At 53.1% G+C, this 17,333-nt stretch overlaps 1 protein-coding gene and 1 long non-coding RNA gene across 4 annotated transcripts in view; one reads left to right on the top strand and one right to left on the bottom strand.

The window, feature by feature from the left end:
* Positions 1 to 2,270, bottom strand: part of LOC113265508 (uncharacterized) — a 30,951-nt gene extending 28,681 nt beyond the window's left edge. The window contains exons 1-3 of one of the 2 annotated variants that reach the window (XR_007191244.2): positions 2,121 to 2,270; positions 1,013 to 1,148; positions 490 to 556 (exon numbers count right to left, since the gene is read on the bottom strand). This is a non-coding gene — a long non-coding RNA (uncharacterized LOC113265508). Of the gene's footprint in view, positions 1 to 489; positions 557 to 1,012; positions 1,149 to 1,920; positions 2,089 to 2,120 lie in introns of those variants that run through there. The other variant, XR_003320040.4, reaches the window with a different exon arrangement.
* Positions 2,271 to 2,390: 120 nt separating this feature from the next.
* PSMD3 (proteasome 26S subunit, non-ATPase 3) lies at positions 2,391 to 13,575 on the top strand. Of its 2 annotated transcripts, XM_026512915.4 has the most exons (12): positions 2,550 to 2,775; positions 5,532 to 5,722; positions 7,102 to 7,239; positions 8,788 to 8,924; positions 9,632 to 9,822; positions 9,912 to 10,015; positions 10,873 to 10,987; positions 11,091 to 11,210; positions 11,355 to 11,458; positions 11,702 to 11,857; positions 12,864 to 12,914; positions 13,118 to 13,575. In XM_026512915.4, exons 1-12 carry the CDS (start codon positions 2,550 to 2,552, stop codon positions 13,193 to 13,195), a joined length of 1,611 nt encoding a protein of 536 aa, XP_026368700.2. In that variant the 3' UTR covers positions 13,196 to 13,575. The 2 variants fall into 2 exon arrangements, with proteins under 2 accessions (XP_057173928.1, XP_026368700.2); XM_057317945.1 differs by having other exon boundaries at positions 2,391 to 2,775; positions 12,864 to 13,575.
* The last annotated feature ends 3,758 nt before the right edge of the window (positions 13,576 to 17,333 follow it).

The raw sequence follows: 17,333 nt of genomic DNA, 5'->3' as shown, positions 1-17,333 counted from the left end.
CCCAGAGAACTCTGAGGGTGTAGAATGTAGAATCCAGATTCTAAAGTGAGAAGATCAAAGCAGCTTGTCTTCAAAGAGGAGGGTTCAGGGTCCCCTGGACTCGGGTTGAGGGACTGGGACAGGCTTATTTGTGGTACAAACCCAAAACAAGAGTAAGACAACTTTCAAATATATCAAAAAGAAAATGCAGATAAGTCTTCGAAAAAAAATTTTACCCAAGAATAAGACTGACCCATAACTTTTAAAAAAGAAATTGTGATATTATCTTATTTCACCTTTCCCTCCCTTTTTTTTTTTTAAGATTTTATTTATTTATTTGACAGAGAGAGAGACAGCCAGCGAGAGAGGGAACACAAGCAGGGGGGGTGGGAGAGGAAGAAGCAGGCTCCCAGTGGAGGAGCCTGATGTGGGGCTCAATCCCAGAACGCTGGGATCACGCCCTGAGCCAAAGGCAGACGCTTAACAACTGCACCACCCAGGTGCCCCTACCTTTTCCTCTTCTATCCTCAGTCCTGGGTGGTTGTGGGAGGAGGTAACGTGGGCTTGCCATACGGACCTGTGAATATGGATATTGCAATGTTATAAAACTAGCAGGTTCATACCATCCTTCTCTGCCTAAAGCTGGGTTTTAACACCTTTCACCAATTTCTTTTAAAGTATTTTTATGGATGGAATACTTTCTCCAAGGTTTTTGGCCCCAGGAGTCAGACTCACCCCTTTCTTGGCTACCCCCTCCCCCGTCTAGTTCCCTCACTCAACAAGAATTCATGACCAACTGCCAAAAGCTCTGTGTTAAGCCATCCTCCCCCATTCTGGGGCATCTTCTAATGCCTCACGACGGTGCTCAAAGACATCCTGAGTAATTATCTGCTGACCTGGTTGTTTTTCTCTTGTGATGTACACATAATAAAGAGGTGAGCTAACACCCTAACTATCCAGAAGGGTAACTTCGTAAGGATGAACAACAAAGCTCACTTGTTTTCTGTTTTCTTCCTTTACCCTTCTCACCCACCTTCAGTGAGATACGGTGTTATGAAGAAGAGGCTTTAACGAGTTTATTCCAGCGATGATTCAAAAGTCCTGTTATCCATCCCGCAGCCCAAGAGGGCAGAGACACAGTTAAGGAGGAATTGGTCAAGGCACGTTCCCTAAAACCGGACAAAATGTTTTTCCTTCAGCAAGCAGTTGTTTAGCACAAGGGGCTATTTGCTGGAATAGTATGACAAAGGGGGAGACAAAGAATATCCTCTCTCTGTATGAATATAAAAACTACGGTCAAAACATATTCTCTGCCCTCTTTGATCTTACAGCAGGACTAGATTGTCTTGCAGGGTCTGACCTGGTTTAAAACTTAGGACTTCCATCTACAGAAGAGAGAAAAGTTCAAAGATAGGGAGGGAGTTTTTGTTTTGTGTCTTAAGAAGTTGGAACCTGTTATCTAACTCCTGCAGAATCACTAGAGGATTCCTTTGAAAAATAAGTGGACAGGATTTCTGGTTCGATTTCCTTCCCCTGGGGATTCTTAGATTCTCTTTAGGTGCGCTATTATTGCGCTCCCCGTTTCACTACAACGTCTGTTTGGATGCAAACAGGCGCCCCGACGGACTCCCTTAAGTCTCTGCCAATAGGGGCTTCCACCCGCTTTCCTCCGGCCTCACAACACGCGGCAGAGCACAGCCCCCAGCCGACCACATTCTGGAGCTGTTTTTAATAACTCTGCGCCCCGAACGTGCTAGTTCTGGACCGTACCTAGAGTGGACCCGTATATTTTATACTGCAGTGCTTGTACACAAACGCACTCTCCCCCCATCCGCACTCCCAGGCTGCAGGGATTTTATGCCCTTTTTTCAGCACTTGCTAAAATCTGACAGGAAATCTGAATCCCAATGAGTTTCCCCTACTCCCCGGTTCTGTGCTCACATCCCCCTTTTCGCAGCTTCTTCCCTCGCGCCGGATGTACTGGGCGGCGGTTGAGTACGAGCCTCGAGAATCTCGACCGAGACCCCAAACAGGGGGCTGGGGGGGGGGGGAGGCAGGGGGGCGCAGACTGAGCGAGTTGGGGCCCGAAACTGCCAGGCAACTCATGACGTCATCACGCCCTGCGCTGCGATGGGACTTACCCACTCCACGCTGGTTAGGGTGCTCTTAGGAGTCCGACGTAACCCACACGGGAGCCTGAGGGGACATCTAGTGGACGTGCACGGAAATGCACTCCAGAGGAACATAGAAGAAAACAACACACTGAAGCACTCCAAACGCCGGACAAACCCATACAAGCTCCTCCCGGCTCCCTCCTCGAAGATCCGCCTCCATCTTGCACCTCGGCTGTTGATTTCTTTTCCTTTTGTGGATTCGGCCTTCGGCCTGCCAGGCCTGGCGTTTCCCAGAAGGCCCAGCGCCGGGAAGGGGTTTGCAGCTGCTCCGTCATCGTGCGGCCCGTCGCGAGCCCGCGCTCGTGTGCAGGCCCGGCTCGGTTCCTGGTCTCTGGTGCGAGGATTCACACGAGGCCCTGGTCTCGGTTCCCGGAGTAGGCCGCGACCCCGGGCGCCATGAAACAGGAGGGCTCGGCGCGGCGCCGCGGCGCGGACAAGGCGAAGCCGCCGCCGGGCGGAGGGGAACAAGAACCACCGCCTCCCCCGACCCCCCAAGATGTGGAGATGAAAGAGGAGGCGGCGGCGGCGGGTGGCGGGTCATCGGGGGAGCCTGATAGCAAAGCGGCGGCGGCGGCGGCGGCTGAGCACTCCCAGCGAGAGCTGGACACCGTCACCTTGGAGGGTACGAGAGCCCGGGACGGGGACCTGCCGCGGTCACGGATGACAGTGCCCCAGTGATCCAGCCTATCCTTGGGACCCCAGCGCAGGTTCCACCACCCCGATTCCTTAGGATCACCCCCAGTGCCCGCCCCCTACCACCCTGACACTCCTGACCCTAGCCCCGTAATGAACCTACTCTCCAGGCTCCGGACTCTTCCCTTAACACATTTCCTCCCCCCTTACCTGGGTTGCATCTAGAAGTAGGTCTCACTGGGCCTGTGGACTCCCCCCTCCTTGTAAGTCCTCTCCGACCTACTCTATTTACATCCATCGAACTGATTTCTAACGCCGGTAGTATGTGATTGGGCCTTCTAGAAACCAGTGTTTGTATCTATGTGTGTAAAGGGGGTCAGGGTGACGCAGAATATTGGCCCCTGAATTTTAAGACCGTACAAAAGTTTTCTGTTGTCTTAGCTACCTCTGGCAGACTCCCCTAAGAGAAGCCTTTCTGTTCGGTATCCTGCTTCTTTGTTTCTGTAATTAAGATGCCCTAACGATCCCACTGCTCTTCCTCTCCCTTCAAGTCCTTATTTCTGTTCCTAAAGAGTTTAAACACATTACAGACTTTAAAGTTTTAGGTGTCATCTTTGTTTGGGTTCGTAATACTCACCTGCGACCTTAACTATGTACCAATCCCCCTATTTCTTTTCTCCTGGGTACTTGTTCCCAGTTTCTTACTGCCCTCTTGTTCCTCCAGGTTCTCATTTCACTTTTCTCAGAGCATCCTGTCCGCATTTGGAGTGGGCAGAGTGAGAGCTTCCCACTGTGAACCTGGTGCTATTTTCCCAGCTATGGATCAAGTGGAACCAGACTATTTATTGGGTTTTCTCTCTAACTGCATGAGAACCTTGCTCAAAAACATTGAGATAAGCAAAGTTATGCTCCTGGTTGATGGTTTTGAGGATGTAATGTTGACTGCATCAGCCCCTAAAGTTGGGCAACAGGCCTCAGTATCTAATCAAGACCCTTGTACCTAAAATCGTGATAGCCTCTGGCAAAGGTGCTACAGGGCGCATACATATGTCTCTTATAAAGCGCTTCGTTTTGTTACTATGAAGTAGTTCATGTTTCATTGTAGAAATTTTGGAAAATATGAGGAGTCTAAAGTAACGGAATAACATCAGCCATGGTTAACATTTTTTTCCTATGAATTTTTCATCTGCTCTTCTGTAATTGAGATCAAGTTATATAGACCGTTCGGAACAAGGCATAACTAAATACAGATAATTTTGTGTGCTTTCATCTAACATGTCCATAAACACAGCGTTCAATTTATTCCAGAAACGTGTATTGAATACCCGATATAGTGGCTAAGCATACAAGCTCTGGGATTAGTTTCCTCATCTCTGTAAATAGAGTAATAGTACCTACTTCATTGAGTCGATGTAACGATTAAAATGCTTGGAACTGCGCCTCACACGTGAGGAACACATAGTAAACTCTCTGTAATGTTAGCAGTTATCATTATTATGTCATTAGGGGACCCAGGCATTCTATGCTGAGTGTACAAAGGTAACTAAGAAACTACCAATTCAGTGTGTTCCTTTATTCCTGGACACTTCAGTTGTTTCCAGTTTTTTACCATTTTAAATAGCTTTGCAACAGTCATTTTTGTGACCCAAGTTTTTAATCTGCCTTTATGGTTTTTTCTTTAGTATAGATTCTCAATATGCCTGAGTTGAGAAGGCAGATGTTTTTAGAGTTTGGGTGGGTATCGTCCAGAGAAACTATTAATTTGCATTATACCAACAGAAATGTCCTGTTCGCCCCTGACTCTTATGTTACGATTTTTTTTATAAGACACAAACTTTATAAATATTAAGACAGAATAGTTGAAAGTACTGTTACGATTTTTTTTTTTTTGAAGATTGTTTATTTTAGAGCGAGCACAAGCACGTAAGCGGGAAGGGTAGAGGGAAAGGGAGAGAGAATCTCAAGCAGACTCCATGCTGAGTGTGGAGCCTGACACAGGGCTTGATCCCGGGACCCTGAGATCACGACCTGAGCCGAAACCGAGAGTCAGACGCTCAGCCAACTGCACCACCCAGCCACCCTTCTGTGTTACGATTTTTTAAATATTACCAGTTTGGTAGTTGAAAACATTTCAATTTGCTATTATTCAAATGCTAGTGAAATATATTTTCATGTCGGTTTGCTGTCTGTCTACTTTTTGCATTGTCTATTTGTGTTCATTGTTACCTACCCTAATTTATGCAGGCTCTTTGTAAAATAATGTGACTCTCTGGTCACATTCGTTGCAAATATTTTTCTTTTGTTTACACAGTTATTCGGAAGGATTTTTTGCAGAGTGGAGTTCCTCATTCATGTGCGCGCACGCCTGCGTGTGTGTGTGTGTGTGTGTGTGTGTGTGTGTGTGATTTCTCCTATTGTTTACATTTAAAGAGTCTTTTCCCATTTAGAGAACTGATAAATCCATGTAATTTGTCTTGTTGGTTGTTTCTCATTGTTGCTTTTCCTTTCTTCCTCTTTCTCTTACCCTGTACCCTTTCCCCCACCCCAGCTTTATTTTTCATTGTCTGTTTGTTGTGTCTTAAAATCATCGTATGGTATATAAGTATTGCTTAACCATATTAGGCAAAAGAAACCACTGGCTACATCTTGCCTTTTATAAGAGGTTCCCTAGAACTACTTGCCTAGAGTGGTGGGAGGATACAAAGAGTTAGAAGTAACATGTTTTTCTTCTGTGGTCCTCCGCAGACATCAAGGAGCATGTGAAACAGCTGGAGAAGGCAGTTTCGGGCAAGGAGCCCCGATTTGTGCTGAGGGCCCTGCGGATGCTGCCCTCCACATCCCGCCGCCTCAACCACTATGTTCTGTATAAGGCTGTGCATGGCTTCTTCACCTCAAATAATGCCACTCGAGACTTCTTGCTTCCCTTCCTGGAAGAAGTAAGTGAGTCAGGTGCTTCGAGAGTACGAGCGTGGCCTCAGACCGTACCCCACCCCACCCCCCCACCTCTCGACGGTTTTTGTCATTGTAATTGTTTCCCACCCTCCAGACCTGTCTCAGTACCTCCTGTAGCTGACTAGTGAAACAGAGCAGCCCCTTTTAGTGCTCATTTGCCCCTAACAAGGGACCGTCCTGCCCTGTGCTACACTCTTCTGGGTCAGGGGAAAGAGCTGGGAATCAGGATCCTTCGAACCAAACTCGCTTCCCGCTGATACCCAGCACCAACACTCTCCTCCAGTTGGGTAGTGTCTCCGTCGTCCGAGTGGAGACCTCTCTGCCTCCGAAGCCTCACCATGGAGAACGCATAAAACAGTGGTTAAGAGCCCAGCTTCTGGAGGTCGAGTTGAATTTGAATCCCAGCTGGGTCGTGTGGTACCTGTGGGACTTGGACCGGTGACCTAACCTCCTTATGCTTCATTTTCTCCTTTGTTAAATGTGGCGAACAGATTTGGGGGGATGAGGGGGAGGAAAGGAATATGTGTAAAACGCTTAGAACCGTGCCTGGCACACAGCGAATGCTCGTGAAGCTTATTTGGGGCCGGCAGTGGACTCCGTGTCAGGAGAGGCCTCTCCTTTTTCTTTCTGGCTGGAAAATCCCTCTTACGTCCAGGTCCTGCCTCTTCTCAAACCTCATTGTCCCTTCAGCCATCTCCCTGTATTCCCATGGGCTGTTCCATAGAACAGACTCAAAAAATCTCTTGAGGTGGAACGAGGAGGAATTTATTGTCTGGGAACAGGGAAAAGCACCCTCTCCCAACTTGACCTGGAAAAAATTTTTTAACCTGTATATCTCTAAATTCACCCCAATATGTTTGCTTTTTGAGCTGTTGCACGTTATTCCAGTTGGGGTGATTAGAGCTGATAATAAGTATGACGTATATGTCAATTTCCCCAAATTTCCTTTGTCCCCACTAAAAAAAAAGCCGCTCTCATTATTCTTAATCTCATCTCTAGAATTATATTACCTTATTAAACCCTCTCTGATAAAATTTGCAGTGGTTCCAGGTGTGGTGGTTTAATCTCTCTACGTAGATTGTAGGCTCTGAGGGGGTCCTTACATCACCCTTTCCATCCCCATTACATCCTGTAACGAAGTCTGTTGTGCTCCTCTCGGCCTTTTTTTTATTTCTGTTGCCAGCCTCCTTGACCTCCTTTGGAAGGAGACAGTACCATCTTTATTTTTATATCCCAAGGACCTAAAAAAATCTTGCATATGACAGGCACTCAGTGAATACTTGTTGAAATACATCAGGAGTGCTTAATGAAGTCTTAACTGTTGACCGACTGAGCTTTCCCCAGTAGTCCCTGTCTTCCCTAGCCCATGGACACTGAAGCTGATCTCCAGTTCCGTCCCCGGACGGGAAAAGCCGCGTCCACGCCGCTGCTGCCTGAAGTGGAAGCCTACCTACAGCTCCTCGTGGTCATCTTCCTGATGGGCAGCAAGCGCTACAAAGAGGTACCCAGACCAGCGCGCGGGGGTCGCACGCCCCACGCGGTGCACGGGGCTTGCGGGAGAGATGGTCTCTGGTGAAGAATTGGAGAGAATCACTGGGTTCTTCATCGTCTCGCCAGACTCTCTCCCCCATGTGGGAACGTACCTACCCCCACATCCAGGGAAGCCCCCTTCGCTCCCGTTGGGACACCGTGGGAAGGGGCTGGCGGCCGCCATTCTGTGCTTCTCTGTGGCATGGAACCAAGTCTGTTAGGAAAAGGAGATTTGGAGACAATCCTGAGTTCAGATCCCAGCTGTACCTTGGGCAGATTAATTTCTCCTGGCTTTATGTCACATGGGGTGCCCACCTCCCAACATCATTGTGGGCATGAAATAAAACACAAGCACAGTGATCTGCGAATGGGAAGCTTTCTCGGTATTTGAGTAAGTGGCAGCGCGGAGCGCGGGACTGAACAGCTTCGCGGTCGCTGCACTGCCGCCGCCCCTCCGGCCCGGGCCAGCTTCTTTGTCAGTCACAGCCACTGTCCAAAGAACACGCTCAAGAAATGATGGGTCCGGGGCAGCTGGGTGGCTCAGTCGGTTAAGCATCCGACTCTTGATTTTGGCTCAGGTCACGAGCTCAGAGTCGTGGGATCGAGCCCTGAGTCGGGCTCCACGATCAGCGGGGTCTACCGGAGATTCTCTCTCTCTCCCCCTGCCCTTCCCCCCCACCCCCTGCTCTTGAGTGTGCACATGTGCCCACCCAAGCACTCGCTCGCTCTCTCAAATAAGTAAAACTTCTTAAAAAAAAAAAAAAAAAAAGGAAGAAATGACAGTTCCCTCTGCTCCATTCCCTGTTTTGTTTTTTACTTGCCTCGCCACGAGTTGGTTTTTGTTTTTAGATATAATTCACCCCCTTTAAAGTGTATGGTTCAGGGCTGCCTGCCTGGCTCAGTCAGCAGAGCGTCCGACTCCTGATCTCCGGTTCCTGAGTTCGAGCCCAACATTGGGTGGAGAGATTACTTAAGTAAATTAATTAATTAAATTAAATACATTTTAAAAACTAACGGTACAGTTCCGTGGGTTTTGGTGTTCACAGGGTTGTGCAAGCATCATCACTGTCTAATTCCAGAATGATTTCATCGCCCCAAAAAGCAACCCCATCACTGCTAGTAGTCGCTTCCCGGTCTCCCCTCACCCCAGCCTCTGGCAACTACTCATCTGTGTTTTCTGGCTCATGGATTTTCCTATTCTGTTCATTTCCTATAAAGGGAACTCTATAACACATGGCCTTTTGTGTCTGGCTTCTTTGACGTAGCACCATGTTTTCTAGCTTTGTCCGTGCTGTAGTGTTATCTGTATTCCAGCCCTCTTTACGGATGAATGCCATTCCGTCCTGTGGATAGTTACGAGTAACGCTGCTGCGAACATTTGTGCACAAGCTCTCACGTGAACATACGTTTCCCGTTCTCCTGGATTCATGCCTAGGAGGGGAGTTGCTGGCTCACGGGATAGCTCCCGTTTACCTTTTTGAGGCACTCCCACGTGATTCTCTTCTGGCCGCCCCCCCAGGCCCAGCAGATCTCCGACGACCTGATGCAGAAACTCAGCAGTCAGAACCGCCGGGCCCTGGACCTCGTGGCCGCCAAGTGTTACTACTATCACGCGCGCGTCTACGAGTTTCTGGATAAGCTGGACGTGGTGCGCAGGTACGGGTGGCCAGGGTCTGACCCCAAGGTTAAGAACTGGCCCCCGGGCTCTTCCCGACGCTCCACATCAAGGGAGGACTGATGGGTAGGCCGGGGGTAGAAGAGCGGGCTGGCAGACCTACCAGACATTTCACTCCTCTGCTCAAAACTTGCGGTGGCTCCCCGTGTTCCTGAGGGAAGAGCTGACGTCGTCACGGTAGCGCGTAAGGCCTGACGTGCTCGGGCCCCTGCCGACTGCCTTCTTGACTCTGCCTCCCCTGCTCCCCTGACTCACTCCTGCCACACCGGCCTCCCTGCTCTTCCTGGGGCGCGCCAGGCACGCTCTTGCCCCTGCTTCCTTCCAGCCTGGGTTGAGTCGTGACCTTTTCAGAAGTGCGTCCTCCCCGACGAAGCCATTTAAAATCGCAACCCCGTCCTCGCCCCCCGCGCTCCCCGCTGCACTTAGCTGGTGTCCCCATAGCCCCGGTCTCCTCCTGTCATGCTGTGTACGACACTCATGTATCACCGTCCTTGTCTGTCCTGCCCGTGAGAATGCAGTCGTGGCCTTCCTCGCGCCACCGCAGGCGCGCGATAGCCGAGGCTTCCGTGGATAACCAGAAAGGCAGTTTGCGTCCCTTTTTGTTGCAGTTGAGCGACTAGAGAGGCCCAGGCCGCTCGGAGCGTCGCGCTTGGAGGCGCCTGACGTGCTTCTCGTTGCCCCCTTGCAGCTTCCTACACGCGCGGCTGCGCACGGCCACACTGCGGCACGACGCGGACGGCCAGGCCACGCTGCTGAACCTGCTGCTGCGAAACTACCTGCGCTACAGCCTGTACGAGCAGGCCGAGAAGCTGGCGTCCAAGGCCGCGTTCCCCGAGCAGGCCAGCAACGGCGAGTGGGCCAGGTACCTCTACTACACAGGTGAGCCGCGCCCGGCCCCGCTGGCGCCCGGTCTGCGGGGGGCTTGGGGCGACGCCGTCCTCCCGACCCGCTCTCTCCTCCACGCCCAGGGCGGATCAAAGCCATTCAGCTGGAGTACTCAGAGGCCCGGAGAACGATGACCAATGCCCTTCGCAAGGCCCCCCAGCACACGGCTGTGGGCTTCAAACAGACGGTGAGCAGCAGCCCTCACCCCCACGCCGCTTCCCTGCCCTTCCCTGCGCAGGAGCCCGGGGAGGCCTCCCGAACCTTCATTTTCCCAGCGTTGCATCACATGGCCCTTTGCGCATGGCACTGGTCAGAGCACACGAAGCAGACACGACCTGCACCTCCCGTGGTTTGTGTTCAGGGTGTTCTCCTCGGTGGATAGGTTTCGAATTGTCCTGGTTCCCCGGCGCTCCTTACAGTCATCCCAGGCACGGACCTGGGTTGTGTCGAGAGACCCCGGGCTCTTTCCTGGTCCCTCGCGTGCCCATGTGGGAGCAGTGCTGCTAAGCAAGGGGCGTGGGATCATGACCCGAGCTGAAGGGGCAGACGCTTAAGGACTGCGCCACCCAGGCGCCCCACCCCACCACCCATCTTAACCCTTCCTTCCCTCATAACTCTTGCTGTCACGTGACTTAGCCGTCTGTGGTCCCGTCCATCCAGCTGGGTAGGCCCATTCGCTGAGGTTCTGCCAGTCCCCCTCCGCGCTTCTGCCTCTACCCAGGTCCCGAGTTCTCCACGCTCACCTCCTCTCCTCCAGTAACAGTCCACCTCCCTAACCAGCGTCTTTGGCTGACATCTGGCCGTACTCCCAGAGCGCTGCCTTTGCAGCGTGGTGTGCACGTGGAGTTGGGGCCTCGGTGTGACCGAAGGGGCAGCTCTTCCCAGTCCCCGGCCCCGGGCGCTTGTCCAGCTCTTCATGGGCCTCATATGGGGCCATTTTCCCCATTTCGCGGTGTGTCTGACCGCACTGAAGCCCCGGTCCCCTCTCTCCTCCCTCCTGCTGGGGCTCCCTGCCCGTTGTGTTCCTGGGTCCCACACCGCCAGGTGCACAAGCTTCTGATTGTGGTGGAGTTGCTGCTCGGGGAGATCCCGGACCGGCTACAGTTCCGTCAGCCGTCCCTCAAGCGCTCGCTCATGCCCTACTTCCTTCTGACTCAAGGTACGGCTGGTCCCGCCCGCAGAGCCGGCCAGACCCCTGGCGCGGTGGCCTCCCCAGTGGGTTTGCCCGTTTGCGTTTCCTGATCACTCCTCTCCCCCTCCAGCTGTCAGGACCGGAAACCTAGCCAAGTTCAACCAGGTCCTGGACCAGTTTGGGGAGAAGTTTCAGGCAGATGGGACCTATACCCTAATCATCCGACTGCGGCACAACGTCATTAAGACAGGTGTGGATCGGAGTCTGAGGGGCCACTGGAAGAGCAGGGCCCAGACGGGGCTTCTGCAAGGGGTGGGGCAGCGCTAGGGGTGTCCGTGGGTGGGTGTAGGGGCTGTGCCCCCCGTGCCCACCCCAGAGCTCCTTCCTCTCCCAGGTGTGCGCATGATCAGCCTCTCCTATTCCCGAATCTCCCTGGCCGACATCGCCCAGAAGCTGCAGCTGGATAGCCCAGAGGACGCGGAGTTCATTGTTGCCAAGGTGGGGCTGGCTTGGGGACGGCAGTCGCCTCACTCCTGCCGCATTTCAGGGGATGGGAGGGGTCAGGGAGCGGGTGGCATGGTCTTATCAGGGAGTGCCGGTCCTGGAGTGAGGCCCGCATTTCCAGAGAGAATGTGTACGCGAGTGAGCGTGAGAGTGGAAGGAGGAAAGGGATAGGACAGGGGTTCTCGGATTTAGAAGATGGGCTTCCTGGTGACTTGGCGTCCCTTTGGGGGCCTGCAGGCCATCCGGGATGGCGTCATTGAGGCCAGCATCAACCACGAGAAGGGCTACGTCCAGTCCAAGGAGATGATTGATATCTATTCTACCCGTGAGCCCCAGCTGGCCTTCCACCAGCGCATCTCCTTCTGCCTCGATATCCACAACATGTCCGTCAAGGTGAGAAGCCGGGGCTGCAGAGGGGGGTTGGCAGCACCCAGGGCTCCTCAGGGGAGCATAGCCTCGTTCCCATCCTCCGTAAAGCCGCTGAATGGCGGGGCAGGGGGCCCGGAGGGAGCAAAGGACTCGGCATGTGGGCCCATAAGACCTTCGACGGCTTCTAAGGGTCTGGTTGCCAGGGAGGACCGGACGGATTCAGAGTGTAGGTTCCAGATTTGCTTCCAAATTTGAGTCGTTGACCTTCTCTAGCCTGTTTCTCCATCTGTGTAGCTGGCGGTGAGATGACCCGCCCTGCCCGCCTCAGGCTCGTTGACCTTAAATGCACTCACTGTCTCGAGGCACTTAGCGAAGGCTCAGCTGTGGAGAAGGCGCGGCGGGAGGGGGCGTCCGGTTCCGCAGAGGGCTGTGAGCCTTTCTCCTGTGGCAGGCACTGACCTGGGTGCTGGGACTGTGTGTGTGATTTTTCCTGGTCTCTTCTTGCCCCAAGAGACTAGGGATGTTGTTGCCTTGCCTAAAATCAGGTAAATGCTGTGCTCAGGGAGACAGGAAAGGCCCTTTGCGACCTGGTCCCCTCCCCCTGGCGCTCCCTCCCCTTCCCCTCCAGCTGTCTCTCCCAGCTTTTCCTTCCTTCCCCTTCCCCCCCCCCCCAGCTGGCCCCACGGAGCTCCGGCCAGGCCTGTTCACACATTGAAACCTCTGTGTGGAGTGCCTTTCCTCCATCCGCACCAGTCTGTTCCTTTCCTCCTTTCCCTCCTCATTGCCGGCCCCTCCCTGCCATTCAGAAGCATTGGTCACTTGTACCCCGGGGTCTGCTGATCCTCTCCTTGAGCTGTTAGCACGCAGTGTAGTAGTAATGCGCTGGCATGCCTAGCTCCCCCCTAGACTAAGCTGGGGAGAGAATAACCTTATGCATGTCATGGTGCCTGGTACGCAGAAGGAGCACAATAAACGTTACGTTAAGTGCATGTGTTCTCTTCATCTTGCCCCTCTCTCTACTGTGCTTCAGGCCATGAGGTTTCCTCCCAAATCGTACAACAAGGACTTGGAGTCAGCAGAGGTAAGGTGCTTCTGTTTAGGTAAGACTGAAAGGTCAAACTTCCCTACAGAGATGGAAGAGGGAGGCGGTTTCTGGAAGGGCTGGGAGCAGCTCTGAAGCTTTTGCAGTCCCTGATCTTGGGGTGGGTTGGCCTGGGTAAGCACTGTGTGAGAGAGCCCCACTGGTCCCCGGCAGCCCAGCCCTCACCCCACCTCTTGCCCCAGGAACGGCGTGAACGAGAACAGCAAGACTTGGAGTTCGCCAAGGAGATGGCAGAAGATGATGATGACAGCTTCCCTTGAGCTGGGGGGCTGGGGAGGGGTGGGGTGAGTGGGGACTGGCTCTTTATCTTTCCCCCTTGGGGTCACCTGCCCAGGGAACTGGCCCCTTTCCCGTACATGTCTCACAGACTGCATATGTGCAGGGGGTGAGGGGTGCAGGGAGCCAGCCATCCCCACCTCACCCCAGGACCCCTCCCCAGCCAGTGACAGCACGCGGTGGGCAGGAAGGTGGGCAGGCGGCCTCCCCAGGGCAGGGTCCTGGCTAGTGGTGTGGGCAGCAAGATGGGGGGGAGTAGCCCTGTGCTCTCCAGGGAGTCGGGGACTGGAACTGGGACATGTGTTGGGTTGTATGTTTTTTGAAGCTTCAATTATGATTTTTAAACAATAAAAAGTTCTCCAAAGTTCTTTGTGTATCATTTAGTGACTGTACTTTGCTCTCACACCTGTAGTGTTTTGTTTTTTATTTTATTTTATTTATTTATTTGTCAGGGAGAAAGAGCACAAGCAGGGGGAGGGAGAAGCAGACTCCCTGCTGAGCAGGAAGCCCGATGTGGGACTTGATCCCAGGACCCTGGGATCATGACCCGAGCTGAAGGCAGCCGCTTAACGGACTGAGCCACCCCGGCGTCGTCCCACACAGAGCCAGATTTTTCTCTCCTGGTCTTGGGAGGACTAGCCCAGTGTAATCACCCAGTGTGACTGGATGAGGGTGAAGCCGAGGGCAGGGTGAAGGGCCTCCCTCCTCTCTTAACTGGCTGACCGGTGTTGGGCAAGCCACGAAACCTTTCAGCCTCCTGCCCCACATCTGTCCAATAAAGTATGAGACTCCGTGACCTGGCTCTGAATTTAGAAATCTAGACCTCTAGAGGGTCAAAGGAAAGGTGAGGGTCTGGCCCTCAGGTGGGGTTTGCAGAGAGAAGGGGCGCTGATGGCTCTGCCCCCGGAGACGGAGGCCAGGGCTTGGCCCATTTGGCCCTTAGGAACGGCAGGGAGAACAGCTGGGTCAGGCAGGAGGAGGCTCCCTGTGCCCCGCCCGCTTACTCCCGCTGCGGATGGGGGTACGGGCCTGCTAGGTCTTGAAGTCTCCCGGACACTAACGGCCCTGCTCCCCATCCTGGGGCACTGAACTGTTGCTGTGTCCCCGGGCAGCCCGGGGACGTTGCTGTGCGCGTTCTCTGCTCCTGCCAAGCGCTGTTATCTGAACACGGCGCTGTGGCTTCTGCTTCTGCTTAACTGTGCTCCCTCTCCTGCTGTGCTCTGGCTCTCCACCCCATGGATTTCGACACCTCCTCCAGGCTTCCTGCCTCGCGGTGATTTATCCCCATGGCTTCTGGAACACTTAGGCGGTGGTGTGAAAGTCTTATCTTCCTGACCAGCTTATAGGTTCTCGGAGAGCAAGAGGTATCTGTGTCCTCCGGGGGCTTTGCCCAGGGCCTGGCACACTGGGTCTGACGAAGTCTTGTCAGGAAAGGTACGTTCTGTTCATCACCAATTGAAGATTTTCATCCCCCAGTATCCCTGATTGCCCTTAAAGGCCTTGCTCTGGTTCCTGATCCCATCCCAACCTTGGTCACAGCGATCTGGCATCGCCCACTTCCTTGAACAACCTGCCGCCACCCCTCCGTGTAATGAAACTCTTAAAAAAAAAAAAAAAAAAAAGATTTTATTTCAGGGGCACCTGGGGGCTCAGTTGGTCAAGCATCTGATTCCTTGATTTCGGCTGGGGTCATGATCTCGGGGTTGTGAGATCAAGCAGCACGTCATACATCGGGCTCTGCACTGGGCGTGGAGCCCACTGAGGATTCTCTCCCTCGGCACCTCCCCCCACCACGGGCTCGCTCACTCGTGCTCTCAAAAAAAAAAAAGACTTTATTTTTAAGTAAACCCTGAGATCAAGCGTCCCGTGCTGTACCGCCGCCAGCCAGGCGCCCCACGGTTATAAATCTTAGAGTCAGCACCTGACCCGAAGTGCCTCAGACCCTCCCCCGGTTGGTGACAGATTGGAGAGTGTGTCACCCTGGTCCAGAGAGTTGGGGTCGTTTGCCATGATTTCCTGGTTCTCGCCCACCTTGAGTCTATGGACTATTTTTCTGTCCGCTCGCTGTCTGGAAGTTTCTTGTAATTCATTCCCATTGGCTTGGTTTTCTCTTCCTGGAGAAGCTTAGGGTCCTTTTTATGCTTGGAGAGTTCACTGTGTTCTCCACTTTCTGGTTTTCTGTTTTGTTTTTTAATTAGAGAACTACAGCGAAGCATGAAGAATAACATGACGAATAGCCATGAATTTCCACCCAAGTTTAGTAAATGGTGACCTTTGGTTATCATTTCAAGTTTTCTCAGCCGAGGAAAACCATTACGGATCAGTTGGAAGAGCATCTTGTCCCTTTCCCAGGCCCTTCCCTACCCTCCCGAGAGCCAGCCCCTCCAGTGCATTCGGTGGGTAGCCTTCCAGTTTATGTTTTTATACCTTACGTTATGCAAAACAGGAGTGTGTTGCGTTTTTGAATCTTTTAAACGATGTATCACACGAATGTAACTTGCTCTCTTCACTCAGTCTTGGTTTTGAGATCTGGTTGTGTTGCCACCATGCCTGGCACTGTCCTGAGCACCTTGAAACAGCACGAATACAGCAAATTCCGCAAGGGCGTGGCGGGGGAGGCGTACGTGGCATGAACGGACCACGATTTCTTTCGCCCTTTCCTGACCGGTGCACGCCAACTTGCTCTGACAATCAGTGGACAGCTCCGTGTGTCTCCTCGTACACAGGGACTTTTCTCAAAGGGCCAGACTGCACATTTTTGGGGCTCGTGAGCCCTATGGTCTGTTGCAACTGTTCAGTTCTGCTCTTCTTGAAGGCGCCTCTAGACAATACGTAAACAAATTCCTGAAGAACACTGGGGTTTCAATTTCGTATGATGTTTACATGTTAGGAAATATCCTTTTGATGTTTGTCCCCCAACCACTTAAAAATGTAAAACCCATTCTTGACTCGAGATGTCCATCTCTTGGCTCGCAGGCCGAGTCTGCCGCAAACGAGTCACCCCCGAGCCCTTAGAAAGATGCTCCGAGTCCAGTACCAGGTGAAGACAGGAAGCATGAGGGGAACCGCTGGCCGGTTCTGGCCGTTCAGAAACACCTGGGAAAGCCCTTGGGAAGCTGGAAGGCGGGTCGGCAGCCGGGGGTCTCCGGAGCCCGGCCCTTTGCCAGAAGATCGTTCTGGTCTAGCTCGACCTGCGTGACAAGGCCAGTAACAAGCCCCTCTCTACCTGGTCCTCGTGTCCCACGGGCGGGGCCGAAGTCGGGATCGAGCCGCCCTCGAGAGCAGCTGTCTGAACAGGAAGGTGGTGTAGCGGGCGCGGCGCGCGACCTGCCCGCATGCACCGCCGGCTCCTTCTGGGATCCGAGGCGAGGGCTGCGCTTCTCTGCCGCTGCCGCTTGTCTCTAACAGGAGTCATCCCCATCCTCCCCCTGGGTTTGTGGGACGAGATGACAGAAGTGTAATGGAACGTGCCTGACATCTAAGAGGTGTCCAGTAATCGCCAGTCGACACTGGGATTTTCTCCCTGTGGGACGGATGCCCGAACGCCGCCCCAGCCGGCAGCTCACTTCCCCTGGAAGCAGCCCGCTCATCTTCTACCACTTCCGACGGCTGGAAAGCTCTTTCCTTCTGCTGCGCTGAAAACTCGCTGGCTGTGGCTTCCAGCCCCTGAGACCAGACGACAACCCCCTCCTTCGCTTCCCCGGTCAGAACAGCCTGTGTGATCAAATTGTGATCCTGAGTCCTTGGTAGAATTAACGTATTTTCTCAGCCACACATCCTACACACTTGGACTGTAGGTGAAGATAAGAGTCCGGGTCGAGGTCTGCCTGGCCACGGGCGAGGAAGGCCAAACGTTGGTTAAGACGTTCGGTGGTTAGGAGGCACCTGGGTGGCTCAGTCGTTAAGCATCTGCCTTCGGCTCAGGGCCTGATCCCAGGGTTCTGGGATCGAGCCCCACATCGGGCTCCCTGCTCTGCTGGGAGCCTGCTTCTCCCTCTCCCACTCCCCCTGCTTGTGTTCCTTCTTTCTCTGGCTGTCTCTCTCTGTCAAATAAATAAAATCTGTAAAAAAAAAAAAAAAAAAATCGATGGTTAAGGGGCACCTGGGTGGCTCAGTCGGTTA

The sequence above is a fragment of the Ursus arctos genome, unplaced genomic scaffold (assembly GCF_023065955.2).
Source record: "Ursus arctos isolate Adak ecotype North America unplaced genomic scaffold, UrsArc2.0 scaffold_24, whole genome shotgun sequence".
Taxonomy (NCBI): domain Eukaryota; kingdom Metazoa; phylum Chordata; class Mammalia; order Carnivora; family Ursidae; genus Ursus; species Ursus arctos.
This window is presented reverse-complemented; position numbering and strand designations above follow the sequence as displayed.

Excerpts from the sequence above, each read along its gene's own strand:
- PSMD3 (XM_057317945.1), top strand. The coding sequence starts at position 2,550 with ATGAAACAGGAGGGCTCGGCGCGGCGCCGCGGCGCGGACAAGGCGAAG. Across the intron at positions 7,240-8,787 it reads GCAGCAAGCGCTACAAAGAG|GCCCAGCAGATCTCCGACGA; the intron begins GTACCCAGACCA and ends CCGCCCCCCCAG. Across the intron at positions 10,016-10,872 it reads CTGTGGGCTTCAAACAGACG|GTGCACAAGCTTCTGATTGT; the intron begins GTGAGCAGCAGC and ends CCACACCGCCAG.